Genomic DNA, 14,147 nt, shown 5'->3' with positions numbered 1-14,147 from the left:
ATACACACACTTTTTTTTCCTATTTGGTGAGGAACATGCTGCCCTGTAGATTTTCTTTGTCAATACAAAGAGAAATATATTTTAAAGATTAGATTTATACTTTAGGAAAGCAATAATAAATTTTATATCAACATGAATGGATACAATCTGTGAAAATTTTTATGATCTGAGAAATAATAAAAAAATTAAAGTATGTATAGAATTTTGTTCATGCTTCAAAGCAATACCACTATCTATGTTTTATATTAAGAAAACCAGAGGCAGTGCTTGGTATAAAATGTTCTGCAATCCTGGTTGAAATTAGCAATTTAAATTTGTTGAATGAGGTTACAGTGCAATATCTAATGCACAAATCACAGAGATTTGAATACTTGCATAGTTGTTTTAAAATGTATCAAAAGGCCACAGGTTAACAATAATGAATGTGTGTTATATTATCATTATTAAAATATGCAATCTTTTATAATAATTTATTTGTTTTACAAATGCATTGGGGGGTTAAAATTTTTCTATTCATCTGTGACAGACCATGAAATTCAATATTGCTCACCATGACCAATCCATGAAATTTGTCAACTTTGTTCCTGATTTTCACAGGGCCTTCCCCTTAGATGAAATGACCCATTGAACTAAGAGCATAGTAATTTTTTCATCTATGGTAAATCAGTTTAGTTTACTAGGATTTATTATAGGCTTCAGACCTTGAGCTTTTTATGATTATGCACCATTATGTACATAATCCCAAATTTATGGCAATTTATCTCACTATTTCTTTCCCTTTCTGAAAGAATTCTCCATTTCTAAAATGAGTTCTCAATGGTAAGGTTGCCAGAAGAAGCAATCTGTAAACAATGGGTCTGTTGAAAGTCAAGGAGTGGGCGAAAATTATAGGGAATTGAAATCAAACTTGCTAATTACTCTTAGAATTTCTAACACAAAAGTCTTAAAATTTACTGAAAATCAAGATTTATATATTGCCTTTACCAGCATAGTGCAGAAACATACTTTACCTAATTTATTCTAAGAAATAGAAATGTGTATAATTTTTACTATCCAAGAAACTAAGAATATGCAATATCTAGTCTTTCAAGATAAAGTGACTATTTTGGAGGAGGGTTTAAACAAAATTGTATTAACGTTTTATTACAAGATTTACTCTAATCTCTTTTATAATATTACAAATTTGAATGAAATAAACCAGAAAAGTAGTTCAAAATTTTTAATTTCCCTAAATCTTATTTGTTTAGCTAAGTAAAATATGTCAACATTTAAAACATGTAATTACTTGTTCCTATTTCCACTGACTGCCATTACTAGCTCAGTCACTAAAGTCTAATACTAAAAATGCAAATCTATGGCAGAGTAACTGAAAGTATGGGACCATGAGGTCTCTTCCAGATTTGAGAATATTTTATTTTATTTATTTTTTTTGGCCGCACTGCACAGCATGTGGGATCTTAGTTCCCTGACCAGGGATCAAACCCACGCCCCCCTGCAGTGGAAGTACAGAGTCTTAACCACTGGACCACCAAGGAAGTCCCTTGAGAATATTTTACAATCATTTAAAAATATTTTTTTATTAGAGAAAATCACTTTATATCAAATTAAAAATTAAAAAATATTTTTAAAAGACACACAGAGCCATTGGATATGATTTATTATTTCACAGAGTAATCAAGCTATGACTGAAATAACCAATCCATTAATATAATTTGATCATTTAAACAACTCAAATAGTGATGCTCGAAATGATCCTGCTTGTACTGGAGCCTTATCAACTGAATAGGATTGACCAATAGGGATATACCACATTACTAGGACCAAATTACTCTGAGAATGAAGAAACCCTTGTTGGTTAGTGTTTGTTTTGTAAAATGGCTCACCTCATGTCAAAAACGCACTTCAATAAATTTCTACTTGCTACTTCACACAATTCAGTAAGTATCATGAAAATAACTCTGTTAAATCACATTAATTTATATATCATAATAGCTAAAAAGAAAATATATTTGATACTTACTGGTATAATTCAGTTAGTGGTGAAGTCAAAATGACTAATGTTGTGAAGAGATTATTACAATGGGTATGAATTTCAAAAATTTTATCATCTACATACTCATGAGGATTCAAAAGCTTCTGTACAGATGTGCAAACTGACCATAACATGTTCTCAGTGCATATTAAAATTGTTGTGACATCAAGTCTGTTGGAAAGAAAAAGAAGAAAATCATGTTAAAATTGTTTTTCTGCTTGGTATATACACTATCATCCATAGCTATTATATTAAGAATATGTAAGAATAGATATATTTAGTTAGCTATCAGAGCTTCAGAGATCAAAAACAGATAGACAGCATCAAAGATAGCTTTTGAGTTTCCAAGTGTTAGCTGACCCATAATACCATTCATTGTCTTTAGGAATAGTGAAGTCTATAGTAGTGAAGTGTTTCAGGAGTACTTCTTTTTGTTTTTTTTTTTTAAATGTTTATTTTGCATTATCAAGATACTCTCCAAGAATCTCAAGAGACTTTCCTTCAGCAAAAGTCAACAATTAAATTCAGCAAAAGTCAGATTAAAAGAAAATTTGCTATTATCCATATATGCATGATAGGTAAAAATCTGATAGCAGGACAATTGTCCTCATCCGAGTACAAGGTGTCAAAAGAAAGTTACAAGATTGGGCAACATGTTCTCCCAGCAAGTGGAAGATGAGAAAAAATGACACCAGAAGTGCAAATGGAAAAGCTTATTGTTTCAGAAATTTCCAATATTAAATAAATTTGTGGCAAATATGCTATATTTTTTCTTATTCATAAACTCATTTTTTGGTTTCTATCTTTCTTGAGTTTTAACAGCACTCCAAAGATCTGTTTAAAGACTATTTTGGTATATGACTAAATTGTACAGAGCTCAGTTAATTTCCTCTTTTTTTTCTTTTAAATTCAATGCTGAAGAAATAAAAGATGAAAGTTTTGAAGTGATAAGAAACAAATAAGTTTGAGGATCTTTTAAAATGACATTTTGGCTTCACATGTATTATATATAATACATGTATACATACATTAATAATATATAACATATTATATATAAATCATATATATGGTTTTGGTAATACAACAGTTGGAAGCTACTGGAATTCTAAAAGCATCAAGAATCACCCTTAGGAAGGTTTAATTATAGTTTGCATCCACTCACTCTAATTGCTAATTAAACAATTGCAAATCCAAGATATATACATACACACAGACACAAACGCACACATGCCTGCGAAATCTGATTTCCTCACTATCGATGCTTTAGAATTAACCATTCAAATAAAAGTATTTATTTATTTTACATATTAAAAACTAGGAGAGATAACTCTAGCTTTGCGTGGCATTTTTATGTAACTACCCAGAAAATAGAAACCAAAAGTCTCTATAGTACAGTTAATCAATTAAATATACTACCTATTTCATGAGCTAATAGTAAATCTGATTTCATAAGCATCTCATAATGGCTTGCCACCTCACAGTCAAAAGTGATTTAAGCTACATCAGGAAAAGAATGAAGGTATTCTTTGCTCTCAAAAGGAATTTTCCGTCTATTCTTCAGAGTTCAATGTTTTTTAAAAAAATGCTTGGTCAGTAATTCAAAACAGCCTGTTCAAAATACCATACTTATGGAACACTGTAGCAGGACCTAAATGCCCTTCAAATGCAGCATGCTTGATCAGAAAAATAATTCCTACTGGAAAAAAATTTAAAAAGCCTCTGATGTCTTTCGGTTCCTCCTAACATATATCTGAAAAAAAAATTTTTTATACCTAAAAGGCAGGTCTTAATCATATTAGCCAGAATGTTTGTAAAAACAAAAGCCTTCGCTTTGTACAGACCATTGCTGTCACGTAAGCACATTTTTGTAAAATTAATTGCCTAGATAACCCATAGAATTGGACTATAATTCAGTCTTTAATTTAAGACCCTGTGACTGCTACTCCTCATTTTCTGTGATTTCACATTTTGTTGAACTGGCTTTTAGTAATACATAATGAAAAGAAAAGGAAAAAAATAAAGGAAAAGAGGAAAGAAGTAATTAGACTATATTAAGAGACAAATGATTAGACAAAAGAGTTTCCTTAATAAAGATTAACTACACTATTTAAAGACATTTAAAAAAAAACAAAAAAACAAAAATCCCCTGGTTGCCTAGAATTTCAAAGTCAAATTACTTCATCACAGCACTGATGCTTTCTTCTCCATTTCAGGACCTTAATTTTCCCTCTTTATCTTATTTATTAACCTTTGGACATCTATGTCCTAGATTGTAATACATCTTGACTCACTCTTTAGAAACAAGTGGGTTTTATATACAATTTTAAGAAGAAAAAAGAACAAAGTTATTTTGATTCAAGTTCCACATTTCTACTTAAGTATCTCGGGAAAACTGAATATGATTTCCTTTCAGATGTTAGAAATGCGTTAAATATACAAGGAGCTATGTCATGAGACACAGAATTATATCCTGCTTTATACAAATGACAAAGAAGTTTTCTTAAAAAACAATGGTTTTCACAACTTCAATTACCTTATCTGTGGAGTTCTCTTATAACTGGGATGGGCCCGAGCATATCTGGAGGCCAGGAGACCCAAAGATTTCTCCAGCACTTCTGCTAGAATCTCCTGGGCTAACTTAGGGGGCAGAATGGTCCAGAGATCGTGATGAAGCGCCCAGAAGAAATAATGCCACATCTGGAGCGAGAAGGAGCATCTTTCCCCCTAGCAAAACCACCACACATTAAAAAAGACAATCACATCTTCCAAAATATCAGTTTGCTTCCTGTGAACCTAATTAGTTCAGGCTGAAAGGAAATAGCTGGAGAGTTTGACACACTAGATGACCAAGAAAGATTTTTGACAACATGTAAAACATCCTTATTGACAAAGGAACATATGTTTTATTTCAATTATGAGACCAGACATTCTCGTGCAAATCCAGACCACAAGCATTTAACCTAGCATAGCCTTGATTTACCTACTCCTGGTCTAGAGTTTAAAATTTACTTTAAAATAATTGTCTTGGGCTTCCCTGGTGGTGCAGTGGTTGAGAGTCCGCCTGCCGATGCGGAGGACATGGGTTCGTGCCCCGGTCCGGGAGGATCCCACGTGCCACAGAGCAGCTGGGCCCGTGAGCCATGGCCGCTGAGCCTGTGCGTCTGGAGCCTGTGCTCCGCAATGGGAGAGGCCACAGCAGTGAGAGGCCCGCGTACCGCAAAAAAAAAAAAAAAAAATAATAATAATTGTCTTTATAGCTGCTAACCAAAGTCATGCTAGTTTAAGATACTGGGCCAATTCTTCGAAAATTAAAATTTATTAATTTAAATTGTTTATGGATGTATATGGATTATTAGCATCATTGAGATCATTTTATAAATGTTTTAGATTTCACACTGCAATGAAATGACAGGAGCAAAAATAAACTTACATACTATATACTTGTCAACATGCATGAAAACAAAGGGGGTGGGTAACTATCAAAGACTATATTAGGCTATTTCATCCGTGGAGTTTTAACAATACTAGAAACAGTAACATAGTCTGATTTTTGCAAGATTTTGTAAAGTCTAGGCATATGTTATCATCATTTCTTAGTATTTTTACAGTACTTTATACTTCCAAAGGGCCAGATTTTCATTCCCTTCCACCCCGCTACAGACTTCTTCTCTGTGCCAAATTTTCCCTGACCACAGAGTGAGACCCAACAGCAGCCAAAGACAAGGAAAACAGGCAGAAATGAGAAGGTAGCCTCAAGTGAATTACAACCCTTAATTAGTTAACATGCTCTCAGGGAGGTATGCTAGTGTTTCCTCATTTTCTTCAGACCAGAGTAAAAGATTATTTGAAATAGATTATTTGAAGTTTGAAGAATGTGTTCTTCAAACACTATCCTGATTATATGTTACTGTATCAAAAGTTAAACGAGAAAAACTTCCAATTTATCTCTAAGTAATCCTCTTGGACTTAAAATTTCTGCTTCACCCACTACTTATATTTCTCAAACAAATGTCATCTTTTTATTTTTTTCAGGATAGTTTTAGTTTTCATTCTTTTTTTAATATAAATTTATTTTATTTTATTTATTTTTGGCTGCATTGTCTTTGTTGCTGCGTGCGGGCTTTCTCTAGTTGCAGGGAGCAGGGGCTACTCTTCATTGCGGTGCTCAGGCTTCTCATTGCGGTGGCTTCAGTTGTTGCAGAGCACAGGCTCTAGGCGCGTGGGCTTCAGTAGTTGTGGCTCGTGGGCTCTAGAGCACAGGCTCAGTAGTTGTGGTGCACGTGCTTAGTTGCTCCGCAGCACGTGGGATCTTCCCGGACCAGGGCTCGAACCCATGTCCCTTGCACTGGCAGGCGGACTCTTAACCACTGTGCCACCAGGGAAGCCCAAACAAATGTCATCTTAAAAAAAAGTCTGCTCTTCTCCTATACCTAAAGTTGATCATTTCTTATGTGGATACTCCTTACGTATCATTCTCCTGGTAATTTCTTTGATTAGTAAAATCTTTTGTAGTTACTGTAATAATAACAATCTATAGTTATTATCTATTGACTTACAAATGGAGTTTATAAATGAGTAGAATTATTCTCCTTGGGTGGCAAACTTGGATATCAAACTGTCAAAGACTCAAGTTCAAACTGGTGGGGACTTTGATCACTTCTGATTTCCTGACTAGATGTACATGAAAACTGTTTAAGAAAAAAACAGAATTACAAAATTAATGCAGAAGTAGCAAAATTATAGTTGCTTATATTTTCTTTTTTGTGTGTTCTGTGATAAAGAATGCTTTAAAAAATTTCCTCAAGTAAGAAAGTAATTTTAATGCTTGATTTTCTTTATTACTTTCTGTGTTGTGTGTTAATTAAAGCAAAACCAACCCAACCCATGTCATAACTGGCCTGAATGATTTACACTTTCTCCGTGGCAATGGGTGGATGCCTATAATAACATGGCCAACATGATTTCTCATATTTTTCAAAATATAAAAAAACAATTTCCTTAATAGCTACCTTTTAGCAATAAATGAGAAAATAAAAATAACTTTAGGCACACAGATTTCTTCTCCTAAAGTAAAATATACTTATTTTTAAGACTTTTAAAAATATAAACTTCATGTTTACTTGAAGACATTCCAAGCTGGTCACCTTTCTCACAATTTTCTTCAAAATGTGTATAAGTTCAATGTATGCAAGGGCTTTCTTTAAACTAAATGTGATTCATTTATTTTTCTGACCTGTTTCCCTCTTTGTTGTCATTTCAAAAGTATTCTGCTAGTAAACATCTGTTATTTTTGTAGACCCACTATAAGGTAAACATATGTGAGCTTTTATTTAGATTATATATCAGGAAACAAGCAGCTGGGCTTTATTATATAAGCCACTCAATATTATCTTTGAACAGGCAATTCTTTATTCTCTGACTATTAGAAAACACAAGTTGCTAAAATTGAGCAGATGTCAACTATACTAAAAGCTTAATTTTAAACATGTAATTTGAACACCCACTGTGCCATCTGACCAGCACCTCATCAGAAAGATACTGAACTCTTTGGCTCTCTCAACCTGACAGTTTAGAAAATGGAAATGATGTATCTAGGGCTCACTTGATATCACAAAATGTGAGCAAATATTGCTCCATATCTTTATAAATTTTTTCACTATTTCTTTACTACTCTCTGCACATGGCGATAGGTTCCCCTGAGATCTCTATCCTACCCTTCCCCTCCAGTCAGGCAGATTTCGTCTTCTCTCCTCTCAAAACAGCCCTGCCAAAAACGTACTAGTCCTGTTTCACAAATCAGTTGGAATAATGGGGGAGCGGAGGAGAGAGGGGTATAGTAAATGGGATAAAACCATGTCAGGGACTCCAGTTGTCAAAACAACTTAGCATCTGTGTTATTTTTAGAAGATTCTTAGTTTTGGTAAATAGAAAAGCAGTATCACTTAATTTTTCTGAGCATAAATAACAACCATTAACTGCAATTAAATTGTAACTATTGACCATGTAAGTAAGTGTATGGAAGCTACAGTACCATGTAATCACAGGGTAGCTATCTCGTTATTTCTGTCTTAGAAGCTAAACTCTTGTCATAAGATCTAAGAGCTGCATGTTATGTGGTAATTTGTTTTTGTCTTTTTTTTTAAATACTTGGTAACTTCAATAACAGGTTCTCGATGCATCTACTTATTATTTATACTGTACAACTCTTCTACTTCCCAGTTTGCATAAGAGGAAACATAATACCCCTATGTTGGACATATAGTGAGAGACCTGTTCTTCAATGGAAACATTATATAAAATTGCTCATCAGTACACTGACACATTGAAATAGTTTGAAACATGAGATGGATTCGTTTTCAACCTCTGTGTTTACCTCAAGGCACATAAGGGAGCTGGGATGCTGCCAGGAGAGGGGAAGACAGATACTTTTATTCTTATCTCAGGATACCAGCTGCACCATACCACTTTCCCTTTTTCTTTCTGCTCACTGCTGTTTGAAGTATGTCAGGTTTGGAAAACCCTATATGGATGCTCTTGCAAAAAGAAAATGTATCTGGGAAGGGCCTCTAAAGGAGACCCTTTCTAAGACCCATGAAATCGTCTTAGAAAATGTGGAAAGCCCTTTTAAAAAGCTTCTAAGCTGCTCCTCTCTGTTGTGACAACATTTATTATGATAATAACAGGCATAAATGGAGCCACTGGAACCTTCAGTGTCAGGAAGGTGACAGGAGTGACTTCACTGAATAAAACTCCACTCTGTTTTTCTCAATACTCCATAGATATAATGTTTCACCCCACCCTGAAGTCAACTTCAAGGGATTTCAAGAGTTGTGGTTTATGTATAATCAATGGGATTCAGGGGAAGGGAAACTAATGAAGCCTGATGATGAATAATTTTAATTGATCCTGGCTTTGGTTGCACTGGGAATCATTAGGCTTTAATTCAGTAGAAATTTGGGATTTCAAAACATGGGTTAAATGAAAATAGGTAAGCTATAAATGATCAGATGGGTCTTAAAGCACACTCATAAGAACATAAAATAAGAAGGAAAAAATAAGTATAAAGAATAAAGCTGCTTAATAAAAAATATTTATCAAACACAGATGGAAATATATAACAAGAAAATAATGCAAGGATACCTATAACTGGTTCCTTTGAAAACAATATAAGGTTGTAGTATTTTGGCATTGTTTCTCTTTGAGTTTTCATTGTACCCCATTATATTCCAACTTATTATATAGCACTGAAACACTGCAGCTCAAATTAAGTTATTTTTACTTTTAAGCAGAAGGAGAGTTCTAATTATTTCAGGTTTTTAAAAACAGTGTTTTTCTAAGTACAGATTCAATATTTAAAAAACATTATCCTAACAGCCTTCGTGTGTCAGTACTGCCAAGCTCATGTTTCTAATTAGCCAGAAAGCAGGTAGGCAGTAAAACATATTTGTGTAAAAAAGGAGGGACAGTAAACTTAACTTCACACCTCATAAAAAGCTTTGTAGTCATCCCAGTGGTGGCTCTCAGCATCCTGTAAAATGCTTGTAGCACAAACTCTGACGCAGTAGTCCGTAACCTGAAACTGTAGAGTGTTGATGAATTCCTGATATCGTTGGACAGGTACCAGGAATATGGGTCTGTTCAGAGGGAATGATCAAAGAGACAGAGATTTAAGGCCTGTGCAGTAGGAGGTAACAATCTCCAGTACTACAAATGGTTTTGATTATTAGATATCAATCATTCATTTCCTCCTAATGCTGAAGTCTGCATCCACATTCACTTTCCAAAAAGAAAAAAAAAAAAAAAAAATAGCTGGTCTTTGTTTTGCAAGTCCTTTGAAAACGTACATCTGCTGTTCCACAAATATGCACTTCAGCTTGAGACAAACTGCATTGTCAATACATCATTCAAAAATAAAAGTATTCTTTGTAAGCCTATTATTAGAGATCAGTGCATTATTTAGGCATTAGGTTATCGTTATTATAGAGAAAAACATGCATTTGTCAGAACCAACTTTTGTAAAGCTATCACACATCCCACAAACACACTCTTTTTATTTTAAAAATTGTAATTTTGTAGATGTCAATTATCTCATAAACTGTTTTACAATATTCTACAGAAATAAAGTGATTGCTGGCACATTTTGTTTATAAATTCAACAATCTGACTACTTAAGAGAATTAAAGAAATATCATAGTTATATCCTACAACAAGCCAAGTTTACTTCTATCTTCAGCTTTTTTTAGTACACTCTCTTTGCTTCCTCTCATCACTACTAAGGGATTGCAAAGGCTAAATAAGGCATATAGACTAGATTCTTGGGCTCACACTGGACTGCCCAGTCTACATGCTCCCTTTGCAAGGGACTGTGCTCTCTTCTAGAGAGAAGCCAGATAGACCATGTGATAATACCTCTGGTCATTTTTCTTCTCTATCCAGAAAACATTTGGTCTTTTTGGACTACTAATACATGAAAATTATGACTGCCAGATGCTTCCTCTTCAACTATGAAGGATAGCTTATTATTAAATGGATGTTCTGAAATATGTTTACGTTCATCAATAAAATAGATTGAAATGCATCTCTTCTCTATGCCTGCTCCTAACATCTAGTTGGCCTAGGAACAAAAGAGAAGGGCATTTTCCACAAATATTGTTTTGTGTGACAAAAAGAAGTTTGTTTTTTTCCTTTTCAGTGTAGTCAGTACAATGTGCCTTACAGAATGGAAAGGGTTGGTTTGGTCATGTCATAACAACATGCCGAAAATAGTGCCTCCAGTTTAGAGAATGGGAAATGCAAGGGTCATCTGAGTGGGCCTTTAGAGGGAATGCCTATCCTTCTTACTATCCGTATATCTGGTTTAACACAACCCACGCTCTACCTTTTTGACATTTCCTAGTCAAGACAAATGAAAATAATTCACCATGTTAATTATTATTTTCTTCTTCTCAAATATTATTATCAAAATTCCACCTCTGTGATATCCAAAGATTACATGTTACTTTAAGAATGGCCATCAACTTAATATAAATGACACTCACTTCTTAGTATTTTCTTTCATCAAATTATCATATTGCATAAAATGCTGGAAGACATACACTGCCGTGGAGAGCAGCATGTACAAGTTTTTCAGGGGTGCTTTGGAAGGAAACTCCTTGCCTCTCTCTTGCAGTCTGGCCAGGACAGCTGTTGCCACTTTACAACAGGCCTCCACAAAGTTTGCTCTAATTTCCTGAAAAGAATCATCTCTGCATGCCAGAGCCAGTGGAAGGATTGTGTCAAGTTTTTCCATGATGTCAGAACAAAACTAGGGAGAAATAAATGTAGCACTGAGTTATTTGTATTCTGACAGCACCGTGTAATTTATGTACAGGGGAGCTAAATTCCAAAATAATGAATTTGGCATCAAACATAAATATAATGACACAACTTTATAATAATCGATTTCTCTGTTGTAGAAAGTTAAATGTTTTATTTCAAATAAAGAAATACCAAAATGATGCTTCTCTGTATATAACCGTCAAACCTTATGCTTACTAGAGAGACATTATGAAAAACTCATGAAATAGCTTTGTTACTTTTATTTGTAGTTAATAGAACTCAGAAAATATGTATCCATGCTTACATTATTTTAAACTTATTCCTGGGTTTTTTTCGCTAAATTTTCATGGAAGTATTTTTTTAAATTAATCATCACAGATATATGAGGTTATATCAGTTTAACTTAAACAATCTAAAAGCATCAGAGACAACCTCATATAGCATCTTCTTATTGGTAAAGAGTCAGCAACTCTCAGAAGTGATGCACTTAGCTTTTTACTAGTTGTGAATTTACTCCTTCTTAATGGCAAAGGAGGCGTGATGGATGGATGGGAAGGCGCAACTTGCCTCCACTCCAGGTCGGCCAAAAGTGTTCCCTGGGGAATGTTCTGGAGCCTCAGGGTGGCAATAGGGGATTAAGGTCACCTTTCAAAACTCTCTTTCAAAAACATTTCAGGGGCTTCCCTGGTGGCGCAGTGGTTAAGAATCTGCCTGCCAATGCAGGGGACAAGGGTTCAAGCCCTGGTTCAGGAAGATCCCACATGCCGCAGAGCAACTGAGCCCGTGCACCACAGCTACTGAGCCTGTGCTCTGGAGCCCGCGAGCCACAACTACTGAGCCCACGTGCCACAACTACTGAAGCCCACACACCTAGAGCCTATGCTCCGCAACAAGAGAAGCCACTGCAATGAGAAGCCAGTGCACCACAACGAAGAGTAGCCCCCGCTCTCTGCAACTAGAGAAAGCCCACGTACAGCAACAAAGACCCAATGCAGCCAAAAATAAATAAATAAATACATAAATTTATTTAAAAAAAAAATTTCAATGATACGTTGCTGACCTCACTGCGGACTTAATGCTGAGTAACTATATTTCTCTATTTCCGTAATTACTTCCTATTTTCTCAGTATGTTCTGTGACTCTCAGAACACAGATGCAAGACTGATGTTAAAGGAATGGTCACTAAGGTGTAAATAAAGATTTAAAAGTTGCCCAAACCAATAAAAGACAGTAACTCCTTCAACCTCCTAAATTTCTCCTGGAGTCATTCAAAGGTATAACCCAAACAAGCAGTTTCTCAGCCCCCCAGGAAGTCACAGAGGCCCTCTCTTTAGTTAGCTCAGATTCATGGAGCAAAAAGTTGGCAGCAGTTTTAAGTCATTTTTGCTAGCACAGTGGCCCACGGATACCAGAGAAGAAAACTGGTACTGGGTCAAGTGCCAAGTGTTTCCCAAGAGACTCCATCATTTTTCTATTGGTTCCCTTTGCAATGGCGTATATAAAAAAAAAAAAAAAATCTCATATGCCAATCTAATTTGAAAGGATTTCATTTGATACTTGCCTTTGCAATTTTCTTTGGTTGGTCTGCCTCAGGAACCACACGGCTATCTTGCCAAACTTGCTGGACGTTTACAAGGTTCAAAGCATAGCTCATAGCTGAAGACCTTTCATTCTGTTCCTGTTGGAGAATTTTTGCGGAAAAGTCTTCAATGGCTGTTGTTATACAATGTGCCATGGGAAGAGACACTTTTTTAAATGCACTTCTCCAGCCAAAATTTAGTAAAGTAGCCTGAAATATAAGTTTATATGAAGTTATATCAATCTTAACTCAACAAGTGTTGTTCTATTGTTACAGATATAAAAGTATTACTTTCATTCAGCATGTTGAATGTAGGTATTCTTTGATAAACTGTAAAAGCCATTCTTACAACCTAAAAATATTACCCAGTGAATAAAGCAATATACAAAAACATGCGCATTCTTTACACACAGTAATATACTGTCATTTCATTTTAATTCATCAGTGGATTTAATCAAAAACTTTGTTTTTTCAAAATTTAATCTCTTAAATATAGTTCAATAAAACCATCTTTATGAGAGCTGAAAGTTCCACTCACTATTTATCACATAAAGCAGCCTTTAAATTCAATATATTTAATAAAGCCTACATTAGATTTTTATAGTCTTTTTTACAGTTTATTGTTAACAAGTATTGCAACATACGACAGCATTTAATATTCAATCTTTTATTTCTTTTTCATTTTCAGAAATCCAGACAAGTCAAAAAAATAGCAATAAGAAATAAATTTCTCAGAGAAAATATACCATTGTGTGTTTCTAGATTTTTATTTCTTTAGAATTTTACTTAGTTTCTCCACCCACAAATTGGTAAGCGGCACTACTTTTGTTCCAGAAAATGAGGAATTAAAATGACCTGCATTGCTCTGTGTGTGGGGAGTGGGAGAGGCTGGGGCGGAGGGTGGTGGTGTTTTCTTTTTTTCTTTTGGTCTTTGGCTCATGTGGCGGTATGTTTACAAATGTATATTCCCCTCAAGTCCTCTAATGTTCTCTAAAGTATAAAAGCATTATAGATAGTAGGCTGAATCTACGCTTAGGATTAAACTTTTCCTGTTTTAGTGTAATCTTGTTTACAGCAATAATTTACCTACTCCAACTTCAGAAGACGCTAGGCTTGATATTCCTAACTGAATTCTTACTTTTCTGGATCTCAAGTTTTTTGTTGGAAAAATAAAAGAGCTGAACTGAATGATTTCTACGGTCCCTTTCAGTCTAAAAT

At 34.6% G+C, this 14,147-nt stretch overlaps 1 protein-coding gene across 12 annotated transcripts in view; it reads right to left on the bottom strand.

Moving 5' to 3' along the window:
- The window catches only part of KIAA0825 (KIAA0825 ortholog), a 402,948-nt gene that overhangs the window by 266,585 nt on the left and 122,216 nt on the right, over positions 1-14,147 (bottom strand). For 11 of the 12 annotated variants that reach the window (XM_033401054.2, XM_049708409.1, XM_049708413.1 and 8 more), the window contains 5 exons: positions 12,912-13,139; positions 11,071-11,336; positions 9,516-9,666; positions 4,566-4,756; positions 2,021-2,203 (listed from right to left, as the gene is read on the bottom strand). In XM_033401054.2, the coding sequence (XP_033256945.1) occupies positions 2,021-2,203; positions 4,566-4,756; positions 9,516-9,666; positions 11,071-11,336; positions 12,912-13,139 (1,019 nt within the window). Of the gene's footprint in view, positions 1-2,020; positions 2,204-4,565; positions 4,757-9,515; positions 9,667-11,070; positions 11,337-12,911; positions 13,140-14,147 lie in introns of those variants that run through there. The other variant, XM_049708415.1, reaches the window with a different exon arrangement.

Source organism: Orcinus orca, chromosome 3 (genome assembly GCF_937001465.1).
Source record: "Orcinus orca chromosome 3, mOrcOrc1.1, whole genome shotgun sequence".
Lineage (NCBI taxonomy): Eukaryota > Metazoa > Chordata > Mammalia > Artiodactyla > Delphinidae > Orcinus > Orcinus orca.
Note: the sequence above shows the minus strand (reverse complement) of the source record. Positions and strands in the feature narration are given on the sequence as shown.